The 24,209-nt window shown below is 42.5% G+C and overlaps 1 protein-coding gene across 6 annotated transcripts in view; it reads left to right on the plus strand.

Moving 5' to 3' along the window:
- The window catches only part of PIK3R1 (phosphoinositide-3-kinase regulatory subunit 1), a 470,555-nt gene extending 447,043 nt beyond the window's left edge, over nucleotides 1-23,512 (plus strand). For 4 of the 6 annotated variants that reach the window (XM_054688102.1, XM_037529892.2, XM_054688104.1 and 1 more), the window contains 12 exons: nucleotides 2,129-2,260; nucleotides 3,071-3,272; nucleotides 3,475-3,554; nucleotides 14,624-14,729; nucleotides 15,485-15,583; nucleotides 15,671-15,851; nucleotides 15,981-16,106; nucleotides 16,755-16,897; nucleotides 17,114-17,290; nucleotides 17,378-17,446; nucleotides 18,105-18,275; nucleotides 19,294-23,512. In XM_054688102.1, the coding sequence (XP_054544077.1) occupies nucleotides 2,129-2,260; nucleotides 3,071-3,272; nucleotides 3,475-3,554; nucleotides 14,624-14,729; nucleotides 15,485-15,583; nucleotides 15,671-15,851; nucleotides 15,981-16,106; nucleotides 16,755-16,897; nucleotides 17,114-17,290; nucleotides 17,378-17,446; nucleotides 18,105-18,275; nucleotides 19,294-19,483 (1,676 nt within the window). In that variant the 3' untranslated portion in view covers nucleotides 19,484-23,512. Of the gene's footprint in view, nucleotides 1-2,128; nucleotides 2,261-3,070; nucleotides 3,273-3,474; nucleotides 3,555-11,209; nucleotides 11,306-12,408; nucleotides 13,228-14,623; nucleotides 14,730-15,484; nucleotides 15,584-15,670; nucleotides 15,852-15,980; nucleotides 16,107-16,754; nucleotides 16,898-17,113; nucleotides 17,291-17,377; nucleotides 17,447-18,104; nucleotides 18,276-19,293 lie in introns of those variants that run through there. The other 2 variants (XM_037529894.2, XM_037529893.2) reach the window with 2 other exon arrangements.
- Nucleotides 23,513-24,209: the final 697 nt, after the last annotated feature.

The raw sequence follows: 24,209 nt of genomic DNA on the forward strand, positions 1-24,209 counted from the left end.
CCCAGGAGGCATATGGAATCTCTCGTGTCTTGAGGTTTCTACTGTCTCATTTTTTAAAGGTTGTTATACTTGTTTAGGATATGAAATCATATTTATTTGCTGGGCAGAGAGGTGTATTATTTGAAGCAGACAGGGAGTGAGGTATATGGAGGGGCCAGAAGCTTGCCAAAAATTGGTGACTGTGGAATGTTCCTATAGCTAGACACACAATTTTGAGTCACATCAGTAGTTGGATTATTTTCAATGTTGATCCTTTATGCAAAGATCTAGTCTTACCTTTCCTATACTTGCTAAAGAGGTGGCATGCCTCTGATGAGTTCTTTGTAGGACATTTAAGTAAGTTACCTCTGCCTCTTTAGCCTTTACATGTCATCATTCATTTTCTTAAACTGACCCTTCCACATTTTATACCAGATGGGTTTTTCTCAGAGCTTTGCTGTATTGTGTGAGTATCTTTCGGGTCTTAGGGGGGTAAGTTTGCTTTATGATAATGATACGTCCAAAGAATTTCTATAGCTTCAGCCTTAACCTAGAGTGATTTATAATGTCACATTTAGTTTATGGGTATCCAGGGTCCCACCCCCTCCTGCCTATTCCTGCTGAAATACCTTGGGGTAAACTAACTTAGCTATTGTTCTCACCTAAGCCACAACCCAATTAAGTCAGTCACCAGGCAGTTTCAGTTATTCATACTGTCCCACACATTTCTAACTGTGTTAGAATTCAGACCTTGTCATTTTGCTTCAGACCATCAAAAACGTATCTTTGCTTTCAACAAAACTTCATTCCAACTTATTTGCTAACACTGGCATCAATAAAGCTGTGAAAATGTAGCATTTTGCTCATCAGTCCACCTCTTCTTCATGGAGTACACAACTCTTACTCTCAAGTCATCCTTCATGTTGTGAGAATCACCTCCTTCAGCATCAGCCAATGCCTCTCCCACTTGAAAGTGCCCATGGTCATTGCTGCCCCCGACCTCTGTTCCCCATGTCCCTTCTTTCTGCTGGGCACTGTGCCTTTCTCTGTCCAAATACTCAGAGTGGTTTTGACTAATGCACACTATTATTGTATCGTCTGGCCTCTTTTCCAGCTGAAGGACTCAGTGGATAGATGTGCCTGTCTTATCTTTGTTCCAGACAACTCAGTGCCCATAAGTTAAATTAGAAATACCCTGTCAGAATCAGAAGGAAATGCTCCAAAGATATTCAATTATTTGTATGAATATTCTTGCTAAAAATTCTGTAATATCTTTCTGCTTAATCATTAGTTTCTCTGTTAGGTTAAATTTGTATTAATTCTGAGATACAGTATTTTATCAACTCAGATTTTAGGAAATCTAGGAATTTGTATTTCCTGCTTCCTGTTGAAGTTTTAGGAAGCATTTATTATATGATTAGCCATTCCTAGGCAGAATCCTTCTCAATCAGGGTACCCTCTAGAAGTTATCTGGAAATATTTTGGGGACTTTGTGTTTTCTTGAACTGCCACAACAGATTATAGAGGGTGGGTGACCTAAAAAACAGAAACCTATTGTCTCACAGTTCTTGAGGCCGAAAGTGTCAGACCAAGGCAGGTGTGGCTGTTAGCGTGGCCTTCTCCTTGGCTTGTACATGGCTGTCTTTTCCCTCTGGCCTCCTGGCCTTTCGTCTGTGCGTGCTATTCCAGTGTATCTCCATGTGTCCAAATCCTTTCTTCGTACAAGGACATCAGTCAGGTGGGAGTGGGGGCCCCCCCTCATGACCTCATTTTAACTATCTCCTTAAAGACCTTCTCTCCAAATATGGTTACTTTCTGAGGTGCAGGGGGTTCAATATTTCGGCATATGAATTGTGGGGAGACACAACACTTGGCCCCTAAGAATAATGTTTTATTGCTCCAAAGTCTGAGCAAATGTTCCGGGCATCCTGGGCAGGACCATTGTACTAAGTGCTTGTAGTATGGGGGACACATCTCCACAAAGAAAAATGATTCTACTCAGAATGCCAGCCGCAACCCCTGTCAGAAACTCTGCTAATAAATTCTCAAGTATCTTTGGTTTGTCTTCATATTGTTTCCTTTCGTGTGTCACATTTAAGTCAAACCTTCAGAAAATGTCTGAAATTTTTGTTTAATGTTTCTGTCATAGATGCCGCGTCCGTGGACTTGGAAATGATCGATGTGCAAATTTTAGCAGACGCTTTCAAACGGTATCTCCTGGACTTACCAAATCCTGTCATTCCGGTAGCCATTTACAGTGAAATGATTTCTCTAGCCCCAGGTTTGTTTTCTCTTCGAGAACCTCATTGAGCATGTACTGAGATGTGGATATGTTTGTAAATGCTACTAAATGTTACCTATGGAGAGAGATTTTAAAACTATTAGTAGAAAGAGACCCTCCCCCGCCTGCTGGCAGCACAAATTCCATTCCTTAGTAGAGAATTTGAAGTCCCAGATTCTCGTTTGCTTAGGAAGACTGTCCACATGTTGAAATGGCTAATTGTTAACCGTTATCAGTGTTAACAAAGTTCACTACATCAGTGAAGGCCACAGTGTTCCATTGATTTCAGGGAACCAGACTAGGACCCATTCCTGGGGATGTTCTTATCTTGGACTTATGCTTGAGGATGTTCTTATCCTCTTCCTCGAGTGGCCGTGACAAAATGTGTTGAGGGAAGAGGAGTCTCAGTTTTAAGAGCTAATGCTCAGTTAAAGTGCTGTGGGCACAGGAAATTGTGGTTCGTCACCTTCAAAGTTAAAAACCTGCGATACTTATCTGATGCTCCTTCAAATTAGCCAATCACAATCTCATTTGAAGCTGCTCAATAGAGGGCAGATCTCTGCCGGTACACCCTGAACTTTTTGTGGTTTTTTTTTTTTTTTATAACAAGAGTTTCTTGCATTTCCATTTGACTTGAGATTTCTACTTTCTCACAACACCCGTTCTAACGTGAGCAAATGTCCTGGATGCAACTTCTGATGACTTTGTTTTAAGTGAGTGCTTTTTCTGTAGCTAGAAGAAATTTTCTAGGTATTTTTCACTGATATCTAGACACATTCTCATGCCTTTTTTTTTTTTTAAACCTTCTAGAAGTACAAAGCTCCGAAGACTATATCCAGCTGTTGAAGAAACTCATTAGGTCGCCTAATATACCTCATCAGTATTGGCTTACGCTTCAGTATTTGCTAAAACATTTCTTCAAGCTCTCTCAAATCTCCAGCAAAAATCTTTTGAATGCAAGAGTACTCTCTGAACTTTTCAGCCCTCTGCTTTTCAGATTCCCAGCAGCCTGGTAAGTGAATGGAAAGAAATGTGCATTTGGGGTGATGAGGGTAGTGCTAAATTGATAAGTAAGCTTACTCTACTGGTGTCAGTTCACAGATGCATAAGCATATTTACACCGGACACCTTCACTTGAATGTGCATAAATAAATATGGGTTTGTGCTTCAGGGAAATGGTTTCTATTAAAACTTTTCATTTTTTTTTTTTTAAGCTCTGAGAATACGGAACACCTCATAAAAGTTGTAGAAATTTTAATCGCAACTGAATGGAATGAACGACAGCCTGCACCAGGTAAAGCCTTTTCAACATTTAAAATGTCTCGTTTATTTTTAAAATCCTGAGAAATGGTAGCTTTAGACCTCCACTGACTTAACAGGTTTCTTGTGGAATAAAGAACCATATTACCTTGGGATTTAAAGGAAAAAATTACCGGAATGATAGTGTAGATGGTAAATAGTACCTGGATTTCATATCTGTGGATTAAGCGCTTGGTTTGAGAGGAGGGTTCTTGGGAGCGTTCTCTGTATCTCTCAACTTTTATGCTTTTGGTTGTTGAATTAATTATGGAGTTCATTTTAATTGTTGACATTTTTGTTTTTCTTTCTAATACTTATAAAGTAGGGGATTTATAATTACTATATAATTTAAAGTATTTTGGAATGCGGTTTTTGGAAGCAGGTATGCCGAGAAATGTCTGTCAAAATAAACATTTTCAATAATGCAAGCAGTATGAAACCAGGGTGTTCACTGCAGTAAGCTAGAGCAAGCCAGACACTTCTTTGAAAGCAGGCTAGCTTTCAATTAGTCACTTAAAACAAAGCAGGAAGTGTAGACCACGCTAGCAGTGGATTTAATCTAAATCGATGTATTTTTCTTCTACCGTGGAAAGTCTCAACAACCTTGCTTTGTTATGCACTGTCTAAAGGTTAGCTGAGAGAGGCTGGTCATTTGAGTAGTGATGGGGACCTCTAAGTGAAGTGCACTTTCAAGACCAGCAGAAGATGCTGCCTGCTGTCTTCGTTTATGCCTAGGATTTAATAACACATCATGATGTGATTATTTATTATAAGTAACTCATGCAGATTACCAAATTTATCTCTGGATGAGCAGGCATGGGGGGGACCCATTTATCAGTGGCAACGAAGTTGTACCTTTTTATGGTTGTTACATAGCCAGGCCTGGTGGTTTGTGTTTGGTTGGGACAGACTGATTGAGGAGAGGGCCGAGGCTTAAAACCCACCTATAGGGATGGGGTAAAAGGTGGGATAGGGAACCACTCACGAGGCAGGTATTGGGAGGGGCTTCTGTGGACAGGCCGCAAATGGAGTTCCAAAGGTGAGGGGGGCAAGAGAAACAAGCATGTGTAGAGGAGGCAAGCAAGGCATGCTCCACTTACTCCAAATCACATCTCTCGGATAACCAGATTCCTCAGTCTATAGGTGAACTGTATCAAGAAATCTGTCAGTAGACGGCCTAAAATTTGTCCTGGGGAGTGCCTGACTCATGTGACTGCTTGGGTCACTTGTGACTAGATTTTGGAGCTCTGTGTTGGTATTCAGAAGCTGCCTTTGGGCTCAGTAGGAAAGGATGCGGCGAGGTGAGACGTGCCCTGTGGTGAGTGGACAGAGCAGGTGCGGAACATGTCTCCTGGGTGGGGAAGGAAGAAAACTAGCAAGACAAAGTGTGGGACCTTGGGCCAAAGGTCCAGACTGAGACCTTTCGCTCCCTGTGAGTTGTGTGGGAAGTGCGTCTCCCGGCTGGGCTCTGCTTGCAGTGTATGGCAGGGGCGGCCCTGGTCTTCTGGAGAGGGGAAACATGGAAGCTACACGTCAGACACAGTTGGACAGATACTCACAAATGTAGCACAAAGAGTTTTTGAGAACTTCTACAGAAGATGTGGCTACATCCCATGTGAATTTTGATGAAATTTGATGAGTCTGACTGGTGTGAACTGGTTAAACGTCTTTATCAGTTTCAGCCTAATTCCCCCAAAGGAAAAAAATCATCTGCAACCATTTTCATAATGCACATTTCGCACTGCTCGATGTGTCTCAAGACCTAACTATATTCTTCTAAGAAAGAATTCCAGTTTGCCAATTCCAAAGGTGGATTCGTTCCGGCAGCTCTGTTGAAGAATGACAGATAAGGCCTTGAACATCAATCAGCTAGACTAGCCCAGAATTCGTGCAGTCCTTCCAAAATCATTGAATCCAAGTAATACGTAAACTCTGGTTGGATTCATTCTTGCCTATATGTCATATTTCTTTGCTTCTCTGGAAATTGCATGGATGCTTGCGAATTAAATGGATGCTTCAGCGTCTCTCCCTTGTGAAAATATGCTCCCATCCCCAGAGAAATGTCCTCATTCTGAATACCTTTGCATTCAGGAATGGCTCCAGTGCAAATGATTGGCAGGGCACCCGGGTCAGAGAAATGATTTCTCAGGCCTGGTTGGAATGCGACTGTGCGTGGAGCCCTTCATCATCGCCCTGGCATGTGCTGGTACCCAGAGGGCTTTGGAAGCAGAACATCAGTGCATCTCCAGGGAACAGTCATAAATCATTCATTTGCAATAACTTTATTGTTGTGGAAAGAAAATGAGTATTTGAGTGATATTTAGGAGAGGAAGCCTGACAGAGGGACATCCTTTCTTGTTTTGACTGGGTAGGACTTGAGATGATAGGCAACACTACTGCTTTGAGGAAAAGTGTCAATTTAAGTAAGACCCATCGGCAAATGCTATGTAACTAAATACTAGGTGGGAATGCATGTACTATAAGTATAAAAGGAATCTGAGAGAAGTGGCTGGTGACTTCTTAGGGTACTGAGTAGGCAGGAAAACTCATTGAAGAAACAGGATTTGAAATGGGCCTTAAAGAATAGTACAGTTTGAATAGTGGGAGGAGAAATAGCATTTCAACTCCAGGGCCTTCAAGTTGTGTTCAAAATAAATTGCAAAGTACAAAGATAATGGCTTGATATTTTTACGAGCCTTTACAAAAGGAGTAAATATTTTCAGGGACAGTGTCATAACAAGCATCAATTTAGAGTTGAAAGCACTGCCCCAGCTCTTCATTTGGACACGAAGAAACCGAGGCTCCCAGAGGCTGAGGATTTCAGCTGCTGCTACCCAGCCAGTGTGTGCTAGATCTGGACTGCCCCGGGGTCCAGCCTGCCGCTGTGTCTGCTGCCCTCATTTTTGAAACTTTCATGGAAAAGGTAGTGGATGTGAGTGTCCAGTCAAAAAGTCCTGTGACATTTCCAGCCAGCAGCAGTGCATGAAGTTCGCTCCCAAGGGTTACATATAGTAAAGAGGCACATGGTGATTGTTTTAGCTTTGGGGATAAGGCCCGAATTACTCCATTAGTCACATGGTGGAAAGAACTGTTAAGAGGCAAAGCGGTTTAAATCTCAACTCTTGCTGCTTTCCTTGCCAAATGCATCAAGTAGGCCAGCCTTTCCAAACAGTTTTCCTATCTGTGCAATGGGAATAATGCCTCTGTGCAGAATTAAATAAGGTGATAAGTAATGAAGCTCATGGATCCCATACAAGGTCTCTAGTTTTAAAGGCCCTGCCAGAGCTGGCTTCTGCAACTCAGCAGCTCCAACTCCCCCACCCACTATTCTGAGTTAATACTGTCTGAATCCTCTGAGGCCATGTACCCCTCTTACCCCCCATATTCCTAGTCAGCAGAGCCAGGCCTCTGAGAGTCCTAGGAGCTTTAATGTAGATCTGAAAGAGACATGCATGCTGGTCAGTTGTTGTCGGTGCCCCACTCCCTCCACCCCCAGTGCATCGCTGGGAAAGCAGGAAGGTGTTTCTTGGAGACCCTTTCCTCTATGTAAGGCCCTTTATTAGTGAGTGGAATAACTAGAATTTCAGTAGCAGCACCCCCTGCCACCTTACCCAGGTGCCTTTGCAAAGTGCACAACATGTGCAACAGCCCACAGTGGCCCCAGAGCGCTGTGAATTGCATGTGCACCCAAGTAGGTCCTCCTGCTTTGTCCGTAAATTGTCAACCCATTCAATGTTTGTGCCCCCTGTTCGCTTACAATTAACTGCTCTGTAGTTGTTAGTATCACCTGTGCAACTACATTTTCTTTTGAGCGCTTCCTAGCATAGAGTGGGTTACAGCGTGATAACCATCCAAATGAAATTTTTTTGTCTTATGATAAACTTAAGAACTTTCTCACACCAGCCGATTTGATATATCTAGCAAGCTTGTGAAGTAAGGATTCTCCCCTGTATGAAAGGAAACTGAGGTTTGAAGGATTAAGCAGAGTCCATGCTCAGAACTGTGTTGATCGCTTGCAGTTTCATTTGTTACTAAAAGACTTGAAAATATTTAAGGCCAAACATCAGATTTTCTTGACTCATTAAGGGTTATAGCTACCCTCTCAGTATTGAGGTGGCTACTGTAGATAGCCATAGGGCAACTAAGGTAAAAGCAGCACCGTTTGTCATGGGGCACTTTCGAATGAAAGCCATTTTAAATGTATTTGCATTTTTCAGGTTTCATGGGTATAATTCAGAAATATTAATGTTACATAATTGAAGTCTAATATTGCACCCTCAAGCCCAGAGTGGAAAATAAATGACTATTTCTCCTCCCTGCCCTTCTACACCTGTCAGAGTTAATTTTTAACCACTGGTGCATTGCAAAACATTTATCCTGAAGAACCTGATTCATAAATCTTATTTTAAATGCTGTGGGCTTGGTTTTCAACCAAGACTGAAGCAAGCACTAAGGCAGAGGGAAATGACTGTGAAAGAGTTTTACTTGTCTCTGATTTTTTTATTGAGTTTAAAATGTGGTCTGACGTTAGAGTGTTGTCTCAAAGGTGAGAAATGAAACCTTGAAAAAAATCACATGCATTTAGGATGGGTAGGAGTAAGTAGAGGTATATAGAAAAGGAGGCCATTTAAAGTGTGCTCAGAAAGCCACATATCTCAGGGTGCACATGTGGATGGGTGCGGCCCAGTTGTACTTTTGTTTTCACTATGCAGCCTCCTGTTTCTCTCAAGGGACAGTATCTGAGAGGGAAATCGTGGGAGGGATAGCTTTATTTCCCCAAGCTGCAGACACAACTTTTCAGGTACCTTGTAGAATGTGGTGGGCTTGTGCGTAAGTAAAAGTGGGCTTGTTTATAAACCGAAATGGACTTTTTCCTTAGCGTGGGGTTGCTGGGAGCACTGGACATGGATTAATGAATTTGCATCATCCAGAAAGGCCCTTCTGTCCTAAATGAAAATTACGAAGAGAGGCATTCATTTAACCCTCAAATGAAGATTTTATTCATTCTTTCTTCACCTCCTTTTTAAAAAATGGTCTTTTGTTCATAAATGATAGCGTGCAAGTGTTTGAGAAGCTGTACAGATGAAAACTGGTTGTGGAACATTTGATGAAGCTTTGCATGTATGAGATACTGTGTTCCATCTGTAACTTTCAAACATATCTTAATAATTAAGGTACATAGATCACACTTGCTGAGAAGTGAAATAAGTTCTATTTTTGATTCCAAAATGAGCCTTACAAAATTGCGATAAGGGGAAAGAAAGACATATTGTTTGGCAGCATCCAGAAGATAAAGTTAGTTTTCAATGATAGGTGTAAATGTTCCAGTGTGGCTGAGTTCTTGGGGTCTCAGAAATGCTGAAATTAAAATACAGGGTTTCTTGACAGAGCCTAGCTACCACGTGAAAAGTAGTTAAGCTATGTGCACATTTGATTTCTTTGTTCAATTTTGGACATAGTCTGAGATCAATGAAACATAAAGTTGATCCTTTTTTCCCCAAGCAGGAGCTACTGACTCTCTTCTACCAGCAGAGGGCTCCCTTTTTAAACTAATAAAGAGCATGTGTCTTGGGAATCACTTTTCAAAGACTAAGATTGAATGGGAAAGGACTCAGCTCATACTTTCAGCAATATAATAGAACCTCTGTGGTAGACGATTATATATATTGTGGAAATCTGTTTGAAGCAAGTTTTCAAATCTTTTCCAAGACTTCCTTTAGTAGAGGGCACACTGCTTCTCAGTGAAAAAAAAAAATTTTTTTCTGAAACAAAAAAAAAAAATCCTTAGATGAGAGCATTTTAATCTTAGGTTTTGACATGCACTCTGTGGCTCTAGACAGGTATGCTCACGTGACTGATGTTCCCAAGGTTTCTAGCTTCAGAAAGGCTATTTTTCAAAGTAGGGCAAGTTATACAGCTCACAATGCCAGGGTATTTTCTGAATTAACTACATGTCCCTGTGATCAGCTGGCTGGAGCTGGAATATTCACGGACTGTTTTTGCCACCCATTGGAAAAGTAGGTTTTTATGTCAATTGCACCAGAAGAAACTTCATAAAACCACTTTCATTGTGCATTTAGCAGTGCTTCCCAGATATTGCAAGCAATCCTGAAGCTGGTTCCTCCTGCCTGTGCACTTTTGTCAGCACCTGGGTCTTCCTTTATCACTGCATGTGACCACTGGGTCATTACTGCCCACAGCATCTGAAGGTATTATTAACAGAACCCACTTTCTGAAAAGGGATTTTTTTTTTTTAATCTAAACAAACTAAAATAATCACTAGAAAAGAAAGCTTGGTTGTAGGTGTGGCATTTTTGCATGTGGCTTAAGAGAAATTAACTTCAGTTTCACTTGTTCATTTTTACTTTCTCTGGCAGAGGGAAGTGAAGAGCAGGATCAGCTGGGTAGAGAAAAGGGAGTTTAGAACCAAGCAGCAGAAGACTGTTTTCTGATCCTAGTGGTATAATGTTGTACGACTCCCTTCACCCCTCTATGTCAGAAGTGTGTGTGTGGGTAATGAGGGAATAGATTGATCTCTGCAATGCTTTCTGGCTTTAAAGCTAGTGATTCCATGATTTTACACTGTGTACAGTTCTCGGGATAATAGTAAAGCCTTCTCTGCCGATGTTCTTAGGAATTCCTTAAATGTTAGCCAACGGTCCTAAATCTGCTTCACCCCAGCTTTCTCAAAGTACAAAACTCCTCTGCAGAGGTGTGCCCCTTCTCTTGCTCCCTGTCGTGGGTTCCGGGTAGCCATCAGAGGACCAGAAAGCAGGCACATCTTTTATTATAAAGTGTACAGCAATTGAAAAATGAGCTGGAACTGACCTGTTCCAATAGCCAGAGGGGGGTTTTCTTCCTTTGTTAGCCCTAAGGTGCTCACAGAGTAGTCAGTACCCATGAGAGTTACAGTAGTCTCCCTGAGGATCCCAGGCTGCTATGAAACGTTTTTAAAGACCTGTTCCCCACGGAGAGCTCCGCGGGTGGGTCCAGTCCACCTGCAGGGCTGTGTGCTGGTGGGTGGGTGGGGGTGCACACGAGCATGGATGGCACCGTGCTCTGGGCCGTTCCGAGAGGTTCAGGCCTTTACAAGCAAGGCTTTGATTCTATTTTTTGCTGAACTAGCTCAGCCACTTCCTGTGTTTGGCTGCGCAGAGTGCCTGGCTTACCGTGGCCACTTGAGCCCCGCGAGCCAGCGAGCGAGCGCGCCGCCGCAGCCGGCGAGAGAGGCTATTTTAGGTCCCCCCACAATGGCCTTCTCATTTCCTCGGCGAAATGAGCAAGTTGGGCTGGCGTTGACCACTTGTTAGCCGATGACAACTTTGACTTTGACTCGCGCTCCCCTCCCCCACCCGAAATCCCTAGCTCAGCAAATATTTGAACCTGCCCAAGTTAATCATGAAGCTGCGATCTTTATCTGAGAGAGACGTGCGAGCGCCCGGGCTTTTTCCCTCCCCCGTACAGTACCGACATCGAGTGGGTTTCTCTATGGGGAGCCGGCAGTGAGCAGCTGCTGGGGCCGCGCGATTGTCTGGTCTGTGGGGCCGCGCTGCGAGCGCCCGAGGGTCCTGCAGCTGCCGGTCCCTGCGCGCGCTCGGCTGCGCGAGCACTGCCCGCCGCCGGGAGGGGGGCCCGCGGGGGCTGGTCCTGGCTCTGGAAGAAGCGCTTTGGGGATTTTTTTTTTTTTTCTTCACTGTCAGCTACCAGCATTTCAAAGGAAAATCGCTGAAATGCATAACCTGCAAAGTAAGTTGCTTTTCATTTGTGCACCTTTCAGCCCCCCATTGTGTTTTGTAGTTCTGTGAAAGGTTTATTTCGTGTGTGAGTGTGTGTGAGAGAGAGATGGATGGGAGATTAGGGGAGACACTCCCCATTTCCTCAAGGCACTGTGTGAGGGAAAGATGGGGATTAGGGTGGAAATGGAGAAGGAGGTAAATCCAGATCCCTGGGCTGGACGCTGGTGCCTGGCCGGCCTCGGAGACACCATGGAAAATCACCTGTCTCCCTGTCCTTCTCCCTGGGTTGATCTGCCACATGGGGCCAGCAGCAGGACTGGTTTGCACCAAAAGCCCCGGGGTCCACAGCTGCTCCCAGGACTTGTCTCCCTTTTGGAAAGAGGGGCAACAATTTCATTAAGATTTTTTTTTTCTGAGTTTTATCCTCGAACATACTCCCCCCTGCACCACCATTTCTACCAGTTTTATTTGAATTTTACATCTACTTAAACCCTTTCAGCAAATAGAAAAGAGGGAGTGGGAGAAGCTGGGAAGACTTAGCACTACTCGGAGAAGATGTTGGCTTGGCTCATTTCAGGATTTCAAATTTGACAAAGTTTGATAAATGTCAAGGGCTTCTTTGTCTTTATATGATGGATATACATAGATCACAAAGCCCACTGTACTTTTTAGTGTCAGTCACATTTGCAAGGGGGGCTTTCCCCCGGCACCCCCATCATTGTATTGAAATGTCCTGAATGTTAGCTTCCAGTAGAGGTGGCAGGACTGTAGACAAAATGGCTTTAAAGAAGTAAAATTAATAATTATAGAATGGATTGCTTTACATGAAATACTGTAAAGAAGGAATATTATTATTTGTTCCTGGAGTGAGACCTTTGAGATAGGGGAGGGACATAAGCCCCCCAAAGTGATTACATCACCCTCCCCCGTAAGCTGTATGAGCTCCAGAATGTGGCTGAGGATGGTTCTTACTGAGAAATACTTGGCAAGGTAGCTGTACTTCTACTCTGCATTCTTCCGATATATGGCTGCTTTGGGGGGGGGGCGGGGAAGGTGTAACTTAAGTAGACCAATTTTGCCAGTAACATCAGAAATTCTCATTAAAAATGAAGTTGACAAGTATGTTTACTAAACATCTTCCTTCCTGGTAAGAGTTTGCATCCTTAGTCCATAAAGTCTATTTTCTTGCAGCTGTGCTTTGAAGCACGGTACATTCATGGCAGTGTTTAAGTTCTGAGTTTTCTGTATCATGTAGGATGGAAACTAAATACCCCATTGCTACAGCTTAATCCTTTCCATTTCCAGTAGTGTATACCTAAGGTCCTTAAGTACCTTTCTCTATATCATTTTGATGCCTCTTTGTAAGATTTTTCAACCAAGCAGTGACCAGGCTATCTCTAAACCCAGATGCACTAGGGGAAAAAAAAAAAAAAGCTACGTGCTGCAGCATATCAGCTTTTGTCAACCTGCCAACAGCGGAGCGTACCATGCTGCAAAGGAGTAATAAAAAAGGAATTAGAAAACTCACTGCTGGGGGAGAACAGTCAAATTAAACACCTTTTTGAAACGATGAGCCTGTGTACGTTGCAGTTCTATTAAATGTATGTTCTTCTTGAGGTTGGGTAGTGTTAGGGCCGGTGGAGAAGAGAAATGATGAAGCAGGAGTGGTCTGGTGACATTTTTCTGACTTGATTGGCTGGGGCGTGTGATGTAATAGGTTACAGTGCAGCCCCTTATAGGTTTTAAAATGAATTCCAAGACACCATTACAAAGAAAGCCGGACTCTTTTCTTATAACTGAGCTCAGCCAAGGAAACTCTCACACAAATGTACAACACTGTTTGGAATATGGAAGACCTGGATTTAGAATATGCTAAGACAGATATAAATTGTGGCACAGACTTGATGTTTTATATAGAAATGGATCCACCAGGTAATACTGCAGTATTCTTGTAGAAAGCTAGTTAATTTTATGGCTTTTTTTTTTTTTTTTTTGGACAACTACCGGAACAGATCCTCTTTTGATTTCTATTTTTAATTGATTTGTTCTAATTAGTAAAAATTAGTTTGGTCATAGCTTGAAAATTTAGCAAATTGTTTGACTGCCTGTGGAAGCAAGCAGATCAGGCTGTGTGTGGTAAATGTTTAAGTCTTGAATGGATATGAGCTGAATTCCATGTCTTAACTGGTATCTGTTAATCAGGGTCCTTTGCTATTTAGGTTATATTGTGGCATATTGTTCCTTGAATTTAAAGGATGCATCCTTTGTGCTGTTTTTCTCTGTTGACAGTGGATGAGAACAGTGTGATACTTTGCTGTGATAACACTTGGTACTTTAGAAAGCATGTAAAATGTAGCAGTGATTGCAACTCAGTTTTGAAACTATTCTGAATCAAAAATTGAGGTTTTGCCTGTTCTCGCTTAAGATACTATAATGAGAAAAGACGTTGACTTTTCATTACTTAGTCTGAGTCTTTATGAAATAGTCTCCTGAAGTAATTTTTGCATAAATGCAAATGGTAACAATGCTTTCAAACTTCGGACTTAGAATGTAGCTACAAAGCCTAGCCTTATGTTGCTTTCGAATTTATTTCATTCCAATGTTAGCCCTGCACCCAATTAAGAAATCCAGAGACCCATGGTAGCCTTTTATCTGTCCCCAATTGGTATATATAGGAATACTGATTTGACATTGAGGAAGAGGGGTATGGTTTGTAATCAGTCTTGGCATAGTTTATCGTGTAGAATATTAACGTGAATGCTAAGGAAATTTAGGTCACAGATGAGTTTCTTAAAGTGGCTTCTGGCAGAAGAGTGCCTGTAAGACTAAGATTAGAGAAACCCAATTCCTCCTCTTTAAACATATTGCTGTAGATGAGCTGTTTTATTACCACAACAGCATTTGTGGAGGGCACAAACTGAATTTGGCTTGTAAAATTAAATAAAAGGAAATTAAAGCTAACCCACGTGATTCCTCCTGCTCATGGTTTCTTTAGCTGGATTTGAGCAGGCATGAAACTTCAACATAGCGAGAAGTCGAAAATGCCATGGTTAGATTTACTTTGAAATTCATTTACTTGGTCAGCCCAGTGTGTTAGTCTCTAAGCTGTTCTCTCTCGCCGTTTTTCTGTTCGAGCCCTGCTCGGAAAGATGTCCCATTTTAAGAAAAATAGCTTCTCTGGAACTGTGGATTATCGCTGTATTTCAGTCACTCCCATTTTGTTCTATATAAAAAGGTTTTTTATCTAGAGCCATGTCAGTCTAACTTAAAAGCGTTCGATGGTACTTGAGAGATTGCAAGCAACTTCTTCTTTCTCCTCAATCTGCAGCACTGCCTCCCAAACCACCAAAACCCACTACTACTGTAGCCAACAACGGTATGAATAACAATATGTCCTTACAAGATGCTGAATGGTACTGGGGAGATATCTCGAGGTAAGGCTATAGAGACTGTGAGGAATAGTTCAGAAGGAGGGAAAGAAAAGCACCAGCTTGCTAAATTCCATTTTTAGGATAGCATCCAACATAAGCATGAAGCATAGTTGGTTCTCTTCCAAAGACGACCAGAGAAGTCACTGAGCACTGGAGAACTGTGGGTGCTGGATGCCACAGGAAATTAAATACCCGAGAAGTTTCATTATTGACAGAGATGTCAGGAAAGCACCAGGATGCAATGGCACTGCCTAAAGGCAGACTGGAAAGTCACTGTCTGTTAGGCAAAAGAATTAATGTTCTTATCTTAAACATAATAAAATGGCACTTTACTCCTTTTTCAAGGGAAGTGAGGAGTTGGGGGTATGGGGGTGGGGAAGGAAGCCTGTTTGGGATCCTGAATTTGTGTCCTGGTTTGGCAGAGTGGTTGGAGTATTTGGTAAAAAATGAAAACTTCACCACTGGTAGTGAAAGTGGTATTTTTTTTTAATTTCCCATGCACCTGTTTGTAATGAGATGAAATTTATAATATTCCTCTGTAAGCACAGAATCAATCTAGTCCTGAAAATGTAACTGATCAAAATCAACCTGTAGGGGCAGAGGGCATATCATATGTAGGCACACTGTATGCTTTGATCCATTTTGCAGTGAACTAAAACTGCTCTAAAAGATAATGTCTATTTAAAAAAAAAAAAAAAAACAGTGTAAACCCACACTCTCCTCGAGGTAAGCATTGTCTTGTATTCTTTTCATTTTAGGGAAGAAGTGAATGAAAAACTTCGAGATACAGCTGACGGAACCTTTTTGGTACGAGACGCATCTACTAAAATGCATGGTGATTATACTCTGACACTAAGGTGAGTCAGAGAAAGTGGCTAACATTGGATTGTTTCAGTGGATGTTAAAACACATTTCTAATGCTATTTTTTATATCGTATGTGCAGGAAAGGAGGAAATAACAAATTAATCAAAATATTTCACCGAGATGGGAAATATGGCTTCTCTGACCCATTAACCTTCAACTCTGTGGTTGAACTAATAAACCACTACCGGAATGAATCTCTAGCTCAGTATAATCCCAAGTTGGATGTGAAATTACTTTATCCAGTATCCAAATACCAACAGGTAATCAAAACGGAAAAACTGTATCTAGTCAAGCAATGTTGTCCATGTCAGATAGCTTGTGAAACAATTATTATTTGATGAAGATACCAACTGAATTTTTCTTTCTCCTTTGCTGTCTAATCCCTGTAGGATCAGGTTGTCAAAGAAGATAATATTGAAGCCGTAGGGAAAAAATTACATGAATATAACACTCAATTTCAAGAAAAAAGCCGGGAATATGATAGATTATATGAAGATTATACCCGTACTTCCCAGGTGAGTTTTCTGCGAAAATCAGATTACAATTTCGGGACTCTTAGTTATTAGAAGCGTCCCAAGGAAAGGTTGACTTTACAAATAAAGTGGGGGGAGAGATCATTGTGGATTATCCCAGTAATTATTCGTGGTATAGCTCACCCTTTCATTGAGGGAAACCTCTACGTATCGGACTAAGATGTTCACCTGATAAATGAGCTAATTATCATGACATAATTCCTGCTTGCAGAATTCTTTTTAGATGGGAAGCTCCCCAGATTTGTATCACCTCTGCAGTGGAGATGTGGCCCTAATGTGCCAGCCATGAAAAGTAGAGGCTGCAGCTGCTACCGGGTTTTCTCACAGGCTTAACCTTGCATAGGCTGTCACGTATCTGGAACTACAAGAAAGAGTTGAAGGCCACCTGAATGCCATAAACTGCTGATATAGTGGAATAGCTAAACAGATGAAAGCTGTAGGAATGGCCGGGCAATCATTTTCTCCAGATTGGGGAAATTCTCCCAAGGAAGTGTGTGTGCCTGTGTCACCTTGCTACCATAGCACTTACGTGCTAGGAAGTCATATAGACCTAATGTCCCAGTAGTCTTTGCAGTAAGAATTTGCTCTGTGAACGGGATAGGACATTGTCTTATTATAATTGTATCGCAGGAAATCCAAATGAAAAGAACAGCTATTGAAGCATTTAATGAAACTATAAAAATATTTGAAGAACAGTGTCAAACCCAGGAGCGGTACAGCAAAGAATCCATAGAAAAGTTTAAACGTGAAGGCAACGAGAAAGAAATACAAAGGTTGGTGAGCCACGCATGTGTTTGTGTTGTCCTTGCGCTAGACCTAATGAAAATCCTCTGAAACTGTTTAAAGATGATCTCACTTGCTGTGTTCCGAATAACTTGAAAATGATAAAAAGAGAAAGTTCGTTATCTGAGGAAACTGCTGGGAATTCACAGCGAATCCTTCCTCACGCACCCAGGTGATTCAGATGCATTTCTCTTGCTTGCCTATAGGATTATGCATAATTATGAAAAGTTAAAGTCTCGCATCAGTGAAATTGTGGACAGCAGAAGAAGATTGGAGGAAGACTTGAAGAAGCAGGCAGCTGAGTACCGGGAGATTGACAAACGTATGAACAGCATTAAACCAGACCTCATTCAACTTAGAAAGACAAGAGACCAATACTTGATGTAAGTATTAGCAGGGGAACTGTGTGAGTGAGTGGCCGGTAACTGCTCAAATAAGTCATTGATGCATTTGTTTTAAAATGTTTCCAGGTGGCTGACACAGAAAGGGGTCCGGCAAAAGAAGTTAAATGAGTGGCTGGGCAATGAAAACACGGAAGAGTAAGTAGCTACTAAAGGTGGGAGATGGCACTACTCTTTCATTTTTGGAAAACGCATGACTTGCTTTGTTTTCAGAACAAGTAAGGCATTTCACTGAGTTTGGAACATCTTGTATAAACTCAGTCTCATTATCCAGACTTGCAAAGTGCAGGGAAGGGGGAGGGCTGCTCTTTCCCATCAGGCCGTCAAGTGACACTGCGTCCTTAACGATGTCCCTGAAACTGGGAAGAAAAAAAAAAAAATCCCAAAATATTTTGGGAACGTTCAGAAAGACAAACAATTATGTTTAGTATATTTTTGAAGCTTATGCTTTGTTTGAATTATTTGAAAGCTGGCACTCCTCCTAGACAATTTCCCAATCTAAACTGGACAAACAGGATCACTTAATACCGTCCTCTTTGCCCAGGTACCTAAGCACAGTTGCTGACTTGGAAACAGGGATCTCCGACTTAGCACTGCTCTCTGTGCCCAGGGAGGTTACACTGAAGGCTAATGAATTCAAGAGGGAAACTCAGGTCAGAAGGTGGTTGAGTCAGGCCTGGCTCGCTTGGTAGGAGGGGCAGGAACGAACGAGGTAGAAGTGACAAAGGGGGCTGGAGGGGCCAGGCGAGTGGCGACCATACACTCCATTTAGACGCCTCCTCTCCTGCCTCCTTAGCCAATATTCGCTGGTAGAAGACGATGAGGATTTGCCCCACCATGATGAGAAGACCTGGAATGTCGGGAGCAGCAACCGAAACAAAGCTGAAAACCTACTGCGAGGGAAGCGAGACGGCACTTTTCTCGTCCGGGAAAGCAGTAAACAGGGCTGTTACGCCTGTTCTGTTGTGTATGTATCTCCAGGACGCTATTTTCCTATTATGGAAGTGTTCATTGGGCAGGGATTTGAGAAAAATCTTACAGTAAAATAATGTAGATGCGGACATAAAGCACAGCATTTCAAAACCCCAGAGTACTCGCTCCTCCCAAGGCCCAGTAGAAAGACACCTGCTATTTGGGTTGCAAGACTGAGGTTTGGGTCCCAGTGCAGCAGCTTCTTAATCCTGAGAAGTCTTTTCCAGTTGCTAAAGTGGAAATAGCAAAGCGTGCTTTTATTTGGCCCCCATTGCTCGGCTCTGTGGTAATGCGCGTGAGCACAGCGCCTCGGTAAAGACCCTGGCTGCTGTCCTTGAGCTGACACCCAAGGAAATACACCTTTCTGTTTGCTTAGTAGCTTGGGGAGACCTTTGAAAAGGGAATTTTGCATCACTAGCACCATTTCAGAGGGGTGAGTGTCCTCTTCGACACTTCCAGAAGTCCATCCGACTCTGTGGTCTGCTTCCATTTAAGCAGAGAACTAGTCCGATGGGGAAGGAGTGAGAAGAACTCTGAGGGAAAGTGGAGTAAATGCAAAAAGATGGGGAGTTGTGTAGACAGAGTTAAGGACGGTCTGCAAGAGGAATCTGTCAAAAAGGGTACACTAGTGCTGCCCTGGCCGAACCCCGGCGCCGACAGCAGTAGGGGGCAGCCACTACGCTGCGCTTGCTGCATTCCAGGCAGGCTGTCGTGCACAACAGCTACATGATCTCAGTGTAGTGCGCAAAGCCACCCTATGGCATGGATAGCACTAAGGTCTTCCTAGTACACCATTTTCAAGTGGAAAATACAGCCCCTCGGTGAAGCCAGGTTACCGACCTGGGTCACTCAGCCAGTGAGTGACACGGCCGTCCAGCCCCACTCAGCCAAGGCTGTGGCCTGCAGAGAAGGCACGTTCTCATGATGGGCACTTGATTAAAAACCCCTGGTGGAGTTGTGGAATTTGTCCTGGATAAGCTCAAAAGGCATTTTTTCCCCCCTCTCCTCTCTAGGGTGGATGGCGAGGTAAAGCATTGTGTCATAAACAAGACAGCGACCGGCTACGGCTTTGCCGAGCCTTATAACTTGTACAGCTCCCTGAAAGAACTGGTGCTACATTACCAACACACCTCCCTCGTGCAGCACAACGACTCCCTCAACGTCACACTAGCCTACCCGGTATATGCACAGCAGAGGCGATGAAGCGCTGGCCCTCGGATCCTTCTCCTGGAGTTCACACACCCTGAAACCTCTGGAAAGCACAGGGCTTCTCTCCAGCCTGACCTGTGAATTGAGCTGCAGAAACGAAGCTGTCTGCCTTCAGATGGGACTCGAGCTTTCTTCGACAAAAAGTAGTAGGGGAAGACAAGCAGCCTCACGCTGCTGTGCCGTGACCATACGTTTCTAATCCGGATTGCTTACCCTTTTTTTCCAATTTTTTTTTTTTGGGGGGGTTTAATTTAAAGCCACACCACCACAAAGAGAAAAAGAAATGCAAAAATCTCTGCGTGCAGGGACAAAGAGGCCTTTCACCATGGTGCTTGTTAATGCTTTCTGAAGCTTTACCAGCTCAAAGTTGGGACCTTGTAGACCTCGGAGGGTGGATGGGCTGAAGAGCCCTGCCTGGGATGCTCGGTCCAGCCTGGTTTAGCCTGGGTGTTGCTGTGCACGGTGGGCCCAGACACATCGCACTGTGGATTATTTCATTTTCTTAACAAATGAATGATATGTAGCAGAAAGGCACTTCCACTCACAAGGGACACTTTGGGAGAATGTCAACTCACGTATGTTCAAAGAGAATTCTGTTGTAGCAAAGTGCCAGAAAGTGTTGTTTAAACTTTTCCAAAAAAAAAAAAACCCACCAACAAGGAAATGAGCTTGGAAAACCAGACTTAAAATGACATTCAGTATATAAAATATGTACATAATATTGGATGACTAACTATAAAATAGATGGATTTGTATCAATACCAAATAGCTTGTTTTGTTTTGCTGAAAGCTAAATTCACAGTGCTATGCAACTCTTAATTTTTATTAAGTTGTTCTCTCAGTTTCAAATATACCTTCAGAATAAGCTTCCCCACCCCAGTTTTTGTTGCTTGAAAATATTGTTGTCCCTGATCTTTTTGTTAATATTCGTTTTTGTTATTTTTTTTTTAAGAAGAAATGTACAGGATGCCAGTAAAAAAATGGCTTCAGAATTAAAACTATGAAATATTTTACAGTTTTTCTTGTACAGAGTACTTGGCTGTTAGCCCAAGGTTAAAAAGTTCATAACAGATTTTTTGGACTAAATGTTTTGTTGGGCAGTGCCTGATAAGCTTCAAAGCTGCTTTATTCAATAAAAAAGAAAAGATATATGAATATGACAAAGTATCGCTAAGTTCGACAATGTTGTTTCAAGACGTAAAATACGGTACCTGACAATGTTTGTTTCCTAAAGAATTGTGAACTTCTTGAATCTAGGGAGGGGGGACGTAGCAATGGGGTGTACAGGTGGGATGTTGGGGAGGGGTGGCAGGGTGGTATGCACTTTCTCAAGATGACAGAGAAGAAGTGAATTACTGCAGAGCAAAGTTGCTTATACTTCAGTCTTTTCCCATTTTTTGATCTTCTAGTTATTAGCAATTGAGGACAACTACACCAAGCGACTATAACTAACACAGGCAGCTGGTCAGAAATTTCAGCCGGCAGGGGCAAGTTAGGCTCCAAGAACCACGTTCACCTTTGTTTGCAATGTTGATTTAAAGGTATACCCTGCATCTATCAACCTTCTCTTAAACATTAGGCTACCCATTACAACCGACCGACAGTCATTTTAGAAAAGGCATGATCTGACATTCGATTTTAGCTTTCTTTTCTTAGCTTTCCATTCGATTTAGACAATAAGGCAAATAGACATGATGGTAACCACTACTGCTCTGGGCTGGGCGGCGCTTGTTACAGGCACGGCCATCGCGGCGACGCCACGACGGCCCGTCCCACCATCCAGATCACCGTGTGTTACACTGTGAGGGTGAGGAGAGAGATGTTGGGTCCGCTTTCCAGTTTAGGGCAGCAGTGCGAGGTCACTCTCCCTGATTCACACATGCAAAAGCCTTTCTGTTCGGTGGAAGTTGCACAGGTGTTGGGAAGAATAAAATAGTCATGGACACTCCCCTGTAGATTAAAGTGGAATCTCCCAATTTCAGTTCCTTTCTCAATACTAAACAGACTCACCCACAGCTTGCTTGCTTTTCCCTTCCATTACTGGGGCAAGGGTGGTTTGTTTTGTTTTTTTTTTTTTTCCTATTGTTCCCTTTTAATTTCTTTGAAAGAATCAGTCTAGCAGCTGACTTAGCTGTAGAATGTAGTTTTTCCTCTTTACATGAAGCTACACATACTCAAGAGCAATAGTCAGTCTCACAGCCAGACTGTCGGCCCTCAAACTTGACTGTACTGATCTGACCATCTAGCTCCCTCTCATCTCCAGACAATTGATTTCCCTGCTTTTAGTCTGTGAGTGTCTGCTTTACAACTCCCCTTCCATGTCACACAGAGATCTAACAATTAATTACTTTAGTTAATAGCAGTTTATGAACTAGTGTTGGGTTCTTTTGTTTTTTTTGTGGTAGCACATCCATGTATGCCATTGAATATATTTTTCATTTAATTTCTAAAAAGTAAGACCTGAGATGGAATGTTTCATTAAGAGCTACAGTTTTGTAATGTTTTTGCATTGGCACTTCACGAGATGCCACGGTATTCAGGCACTTGCCTTACTTTTGCATCTCAAGTATAAATGCAATAGACTTTCCTTTAAACAGCCAAGGCAAGATTCGTCATTCCTTATCACAGTGATTACACCATCCATGTGATGTGACCCCGCTGCCAAATGCCTTTCTGAATGCGTGTAGCATGCCCGCCCCACCTGTCACTCGAGATGTTTCACCCGCAGGTTCAGGCTTTAGGTTCAGACTCCTAACAGTATTGTCGGAGTGGCTCAGGAGCAAGAACGACGACAGCAGAGCACTCCTGATACATGTTTTTATCCATGCATTGACTTTCCCACCCGTGTAGTGTCCTACATGTCAGAAGCTAAGCTGCAGAGAGGCTGTAATAGGGCTGTAGAAGTGGGAGCTTTGGCACCTGATAGCACACACGAGAAAAATCACCATGTGGAAAGGCAAAAAGCATATGCTTGCAACATGTGACAACTTCATGGCCCTTTATCTGTATATATGTATATGTGCATGGACTGTGTTCCCAGGACACCTCAGCCGAAATGATTCCACAGTCGTTGAGTTCCAGTACATAACAAGCAAGTGTCTAGTACAAGTCTTGTATATGTGTATGGGTTGTTGCCTTCCTTTGAAGTTGCTTTGTTTTGTCTTATAAAGGTGAAATTGTTTGCAAGTGAAGTGAGAAGTTCATAATTCTTTGGCTTTTTTCTGTTTTTAAAAGTTACTCCTTTGGGGGAGCTGGTCTGGATGACTTGCTTTACTCGGAAATCCTCCTTATCAGTGTGTCGAGTCAAAATGTGTTTATGTGAGCCGTCACTGTGGGGAACCAATTGCTTTGTCATATACCTGGTTATGAACTAGTGATGTGTTTGGGAAGTCCTACTGATGTTCCTTATTGGGAGAAAAATTCTGCTGGTTTTAACAACTGTGCTTTTGCTATGCATGGTGTCCACGTCGGTTGGAAGGCAGACCCTGAGATTTGAGTTCAGGGTCATTTAAGAAAGGGGCAGTTGAAAGCACAATGCCTCACATGGGACAAAGTTCCAATATGCCAAATTACTATCTTTTTTTAGATCTACTTACATAAATACTAGTATTACGAGGAGGGAGGAGACAGAATTGGGCTCATTGGAAACACTATCCAAGTTAACATTAAACTTGTCACCATGAGATAGCATTAGCTGCCCAGGATGCTGCTATTAAAAAAAAAAAAAAAAAAGCAAAACAAAAAATCTCATTTATATGTGTGTATTTTTTAAAGCTACAATCTGTTCAATGTTTTTACAAATCTGTTTATATGACATTGTTAAAATAAAGTTGGTCTTTTGACGAGAGGGAGGATGTCATGGTCAGTCGTAATTTTGCCTTTACAAGGCAACTGGGGTGGGGGGTGGGGGGAGTGTGCCTCCTTGACATTTTGTTCAAGCTATAGATGCAATGGAGCTATGTCTTTGTTGTTTTCAGTTGCTTTAATGCATTGTATTAGGTCTTCAAATAGAATAAAGATTGTTTTGAAACTTAAGTTATAGTTTGAAATTTCAGTTATCACCTAAGAAGTTTTTCTACAAAAGCCCTCTTGCTCTTTTGGGCAGTAAATGTTGCTGCTGCTCTCTGTAGTCTCCCATCCCCCATCCCCTTGTGCTCACTTATCACAATTATCTCATTATTGTAAAGTGAGGACATTACAGTGGTCACGTGAATGAAAGATAGCTAAGTGTTTCCATAGCCTTAATAATGGAAAAAGAAATACTCTAGATGCTGTTGTTGCAAGGTACATTCTCGGGTTAAGAAAATATCAGAACGCCCACTGTCTTTCGGTCCTTCCCTTCTCTACCACCCATCTCCAAACCTTCCACTCAGCCTCTGCAAACCATGGCTTGATAAGGTTTGTCTCTCTGTCCTAGAGTCTGCACATTTTTAACACCCCCAGCATAGAGGGCAGTATGAGGCACCGCAGCAGGTGTGACATGGGCTACGGAGAGGAAAACTACATGTAGGTTCAGGGCTTCACAGTTTAGTAGTACCCAGGCAATATATACAAACTTCTTAATCTGAAGCGGCATTCCCATTGGCTCTTACTGCTGAAGGAACTTAGAATGCCACTTTGCATACACACACACACACACACACACACACACACACACACGGCACTGCCTTACGTGACATACAGTGAGGGTTCGACATGAAGACATGGTCCATGGAGAGGA

Source organism: Talpa occidentalis, unplaced genomic scaffold (genome assembly GCF_014898055.3).
Source record: "Talpa occidentalis isolate TD23 unplaced genomic scaffold, MPIMG_talOcc4v2.1 talOcc4.6, whole genome shotgun sequence".
Taxonomy (NCBI): domain Eukaryota; kingdom Metazoa; phylum Chordata; class Mammalia; order Eulipotyphla; family Talpidae; genus Talpa; species Talpa occidentalis.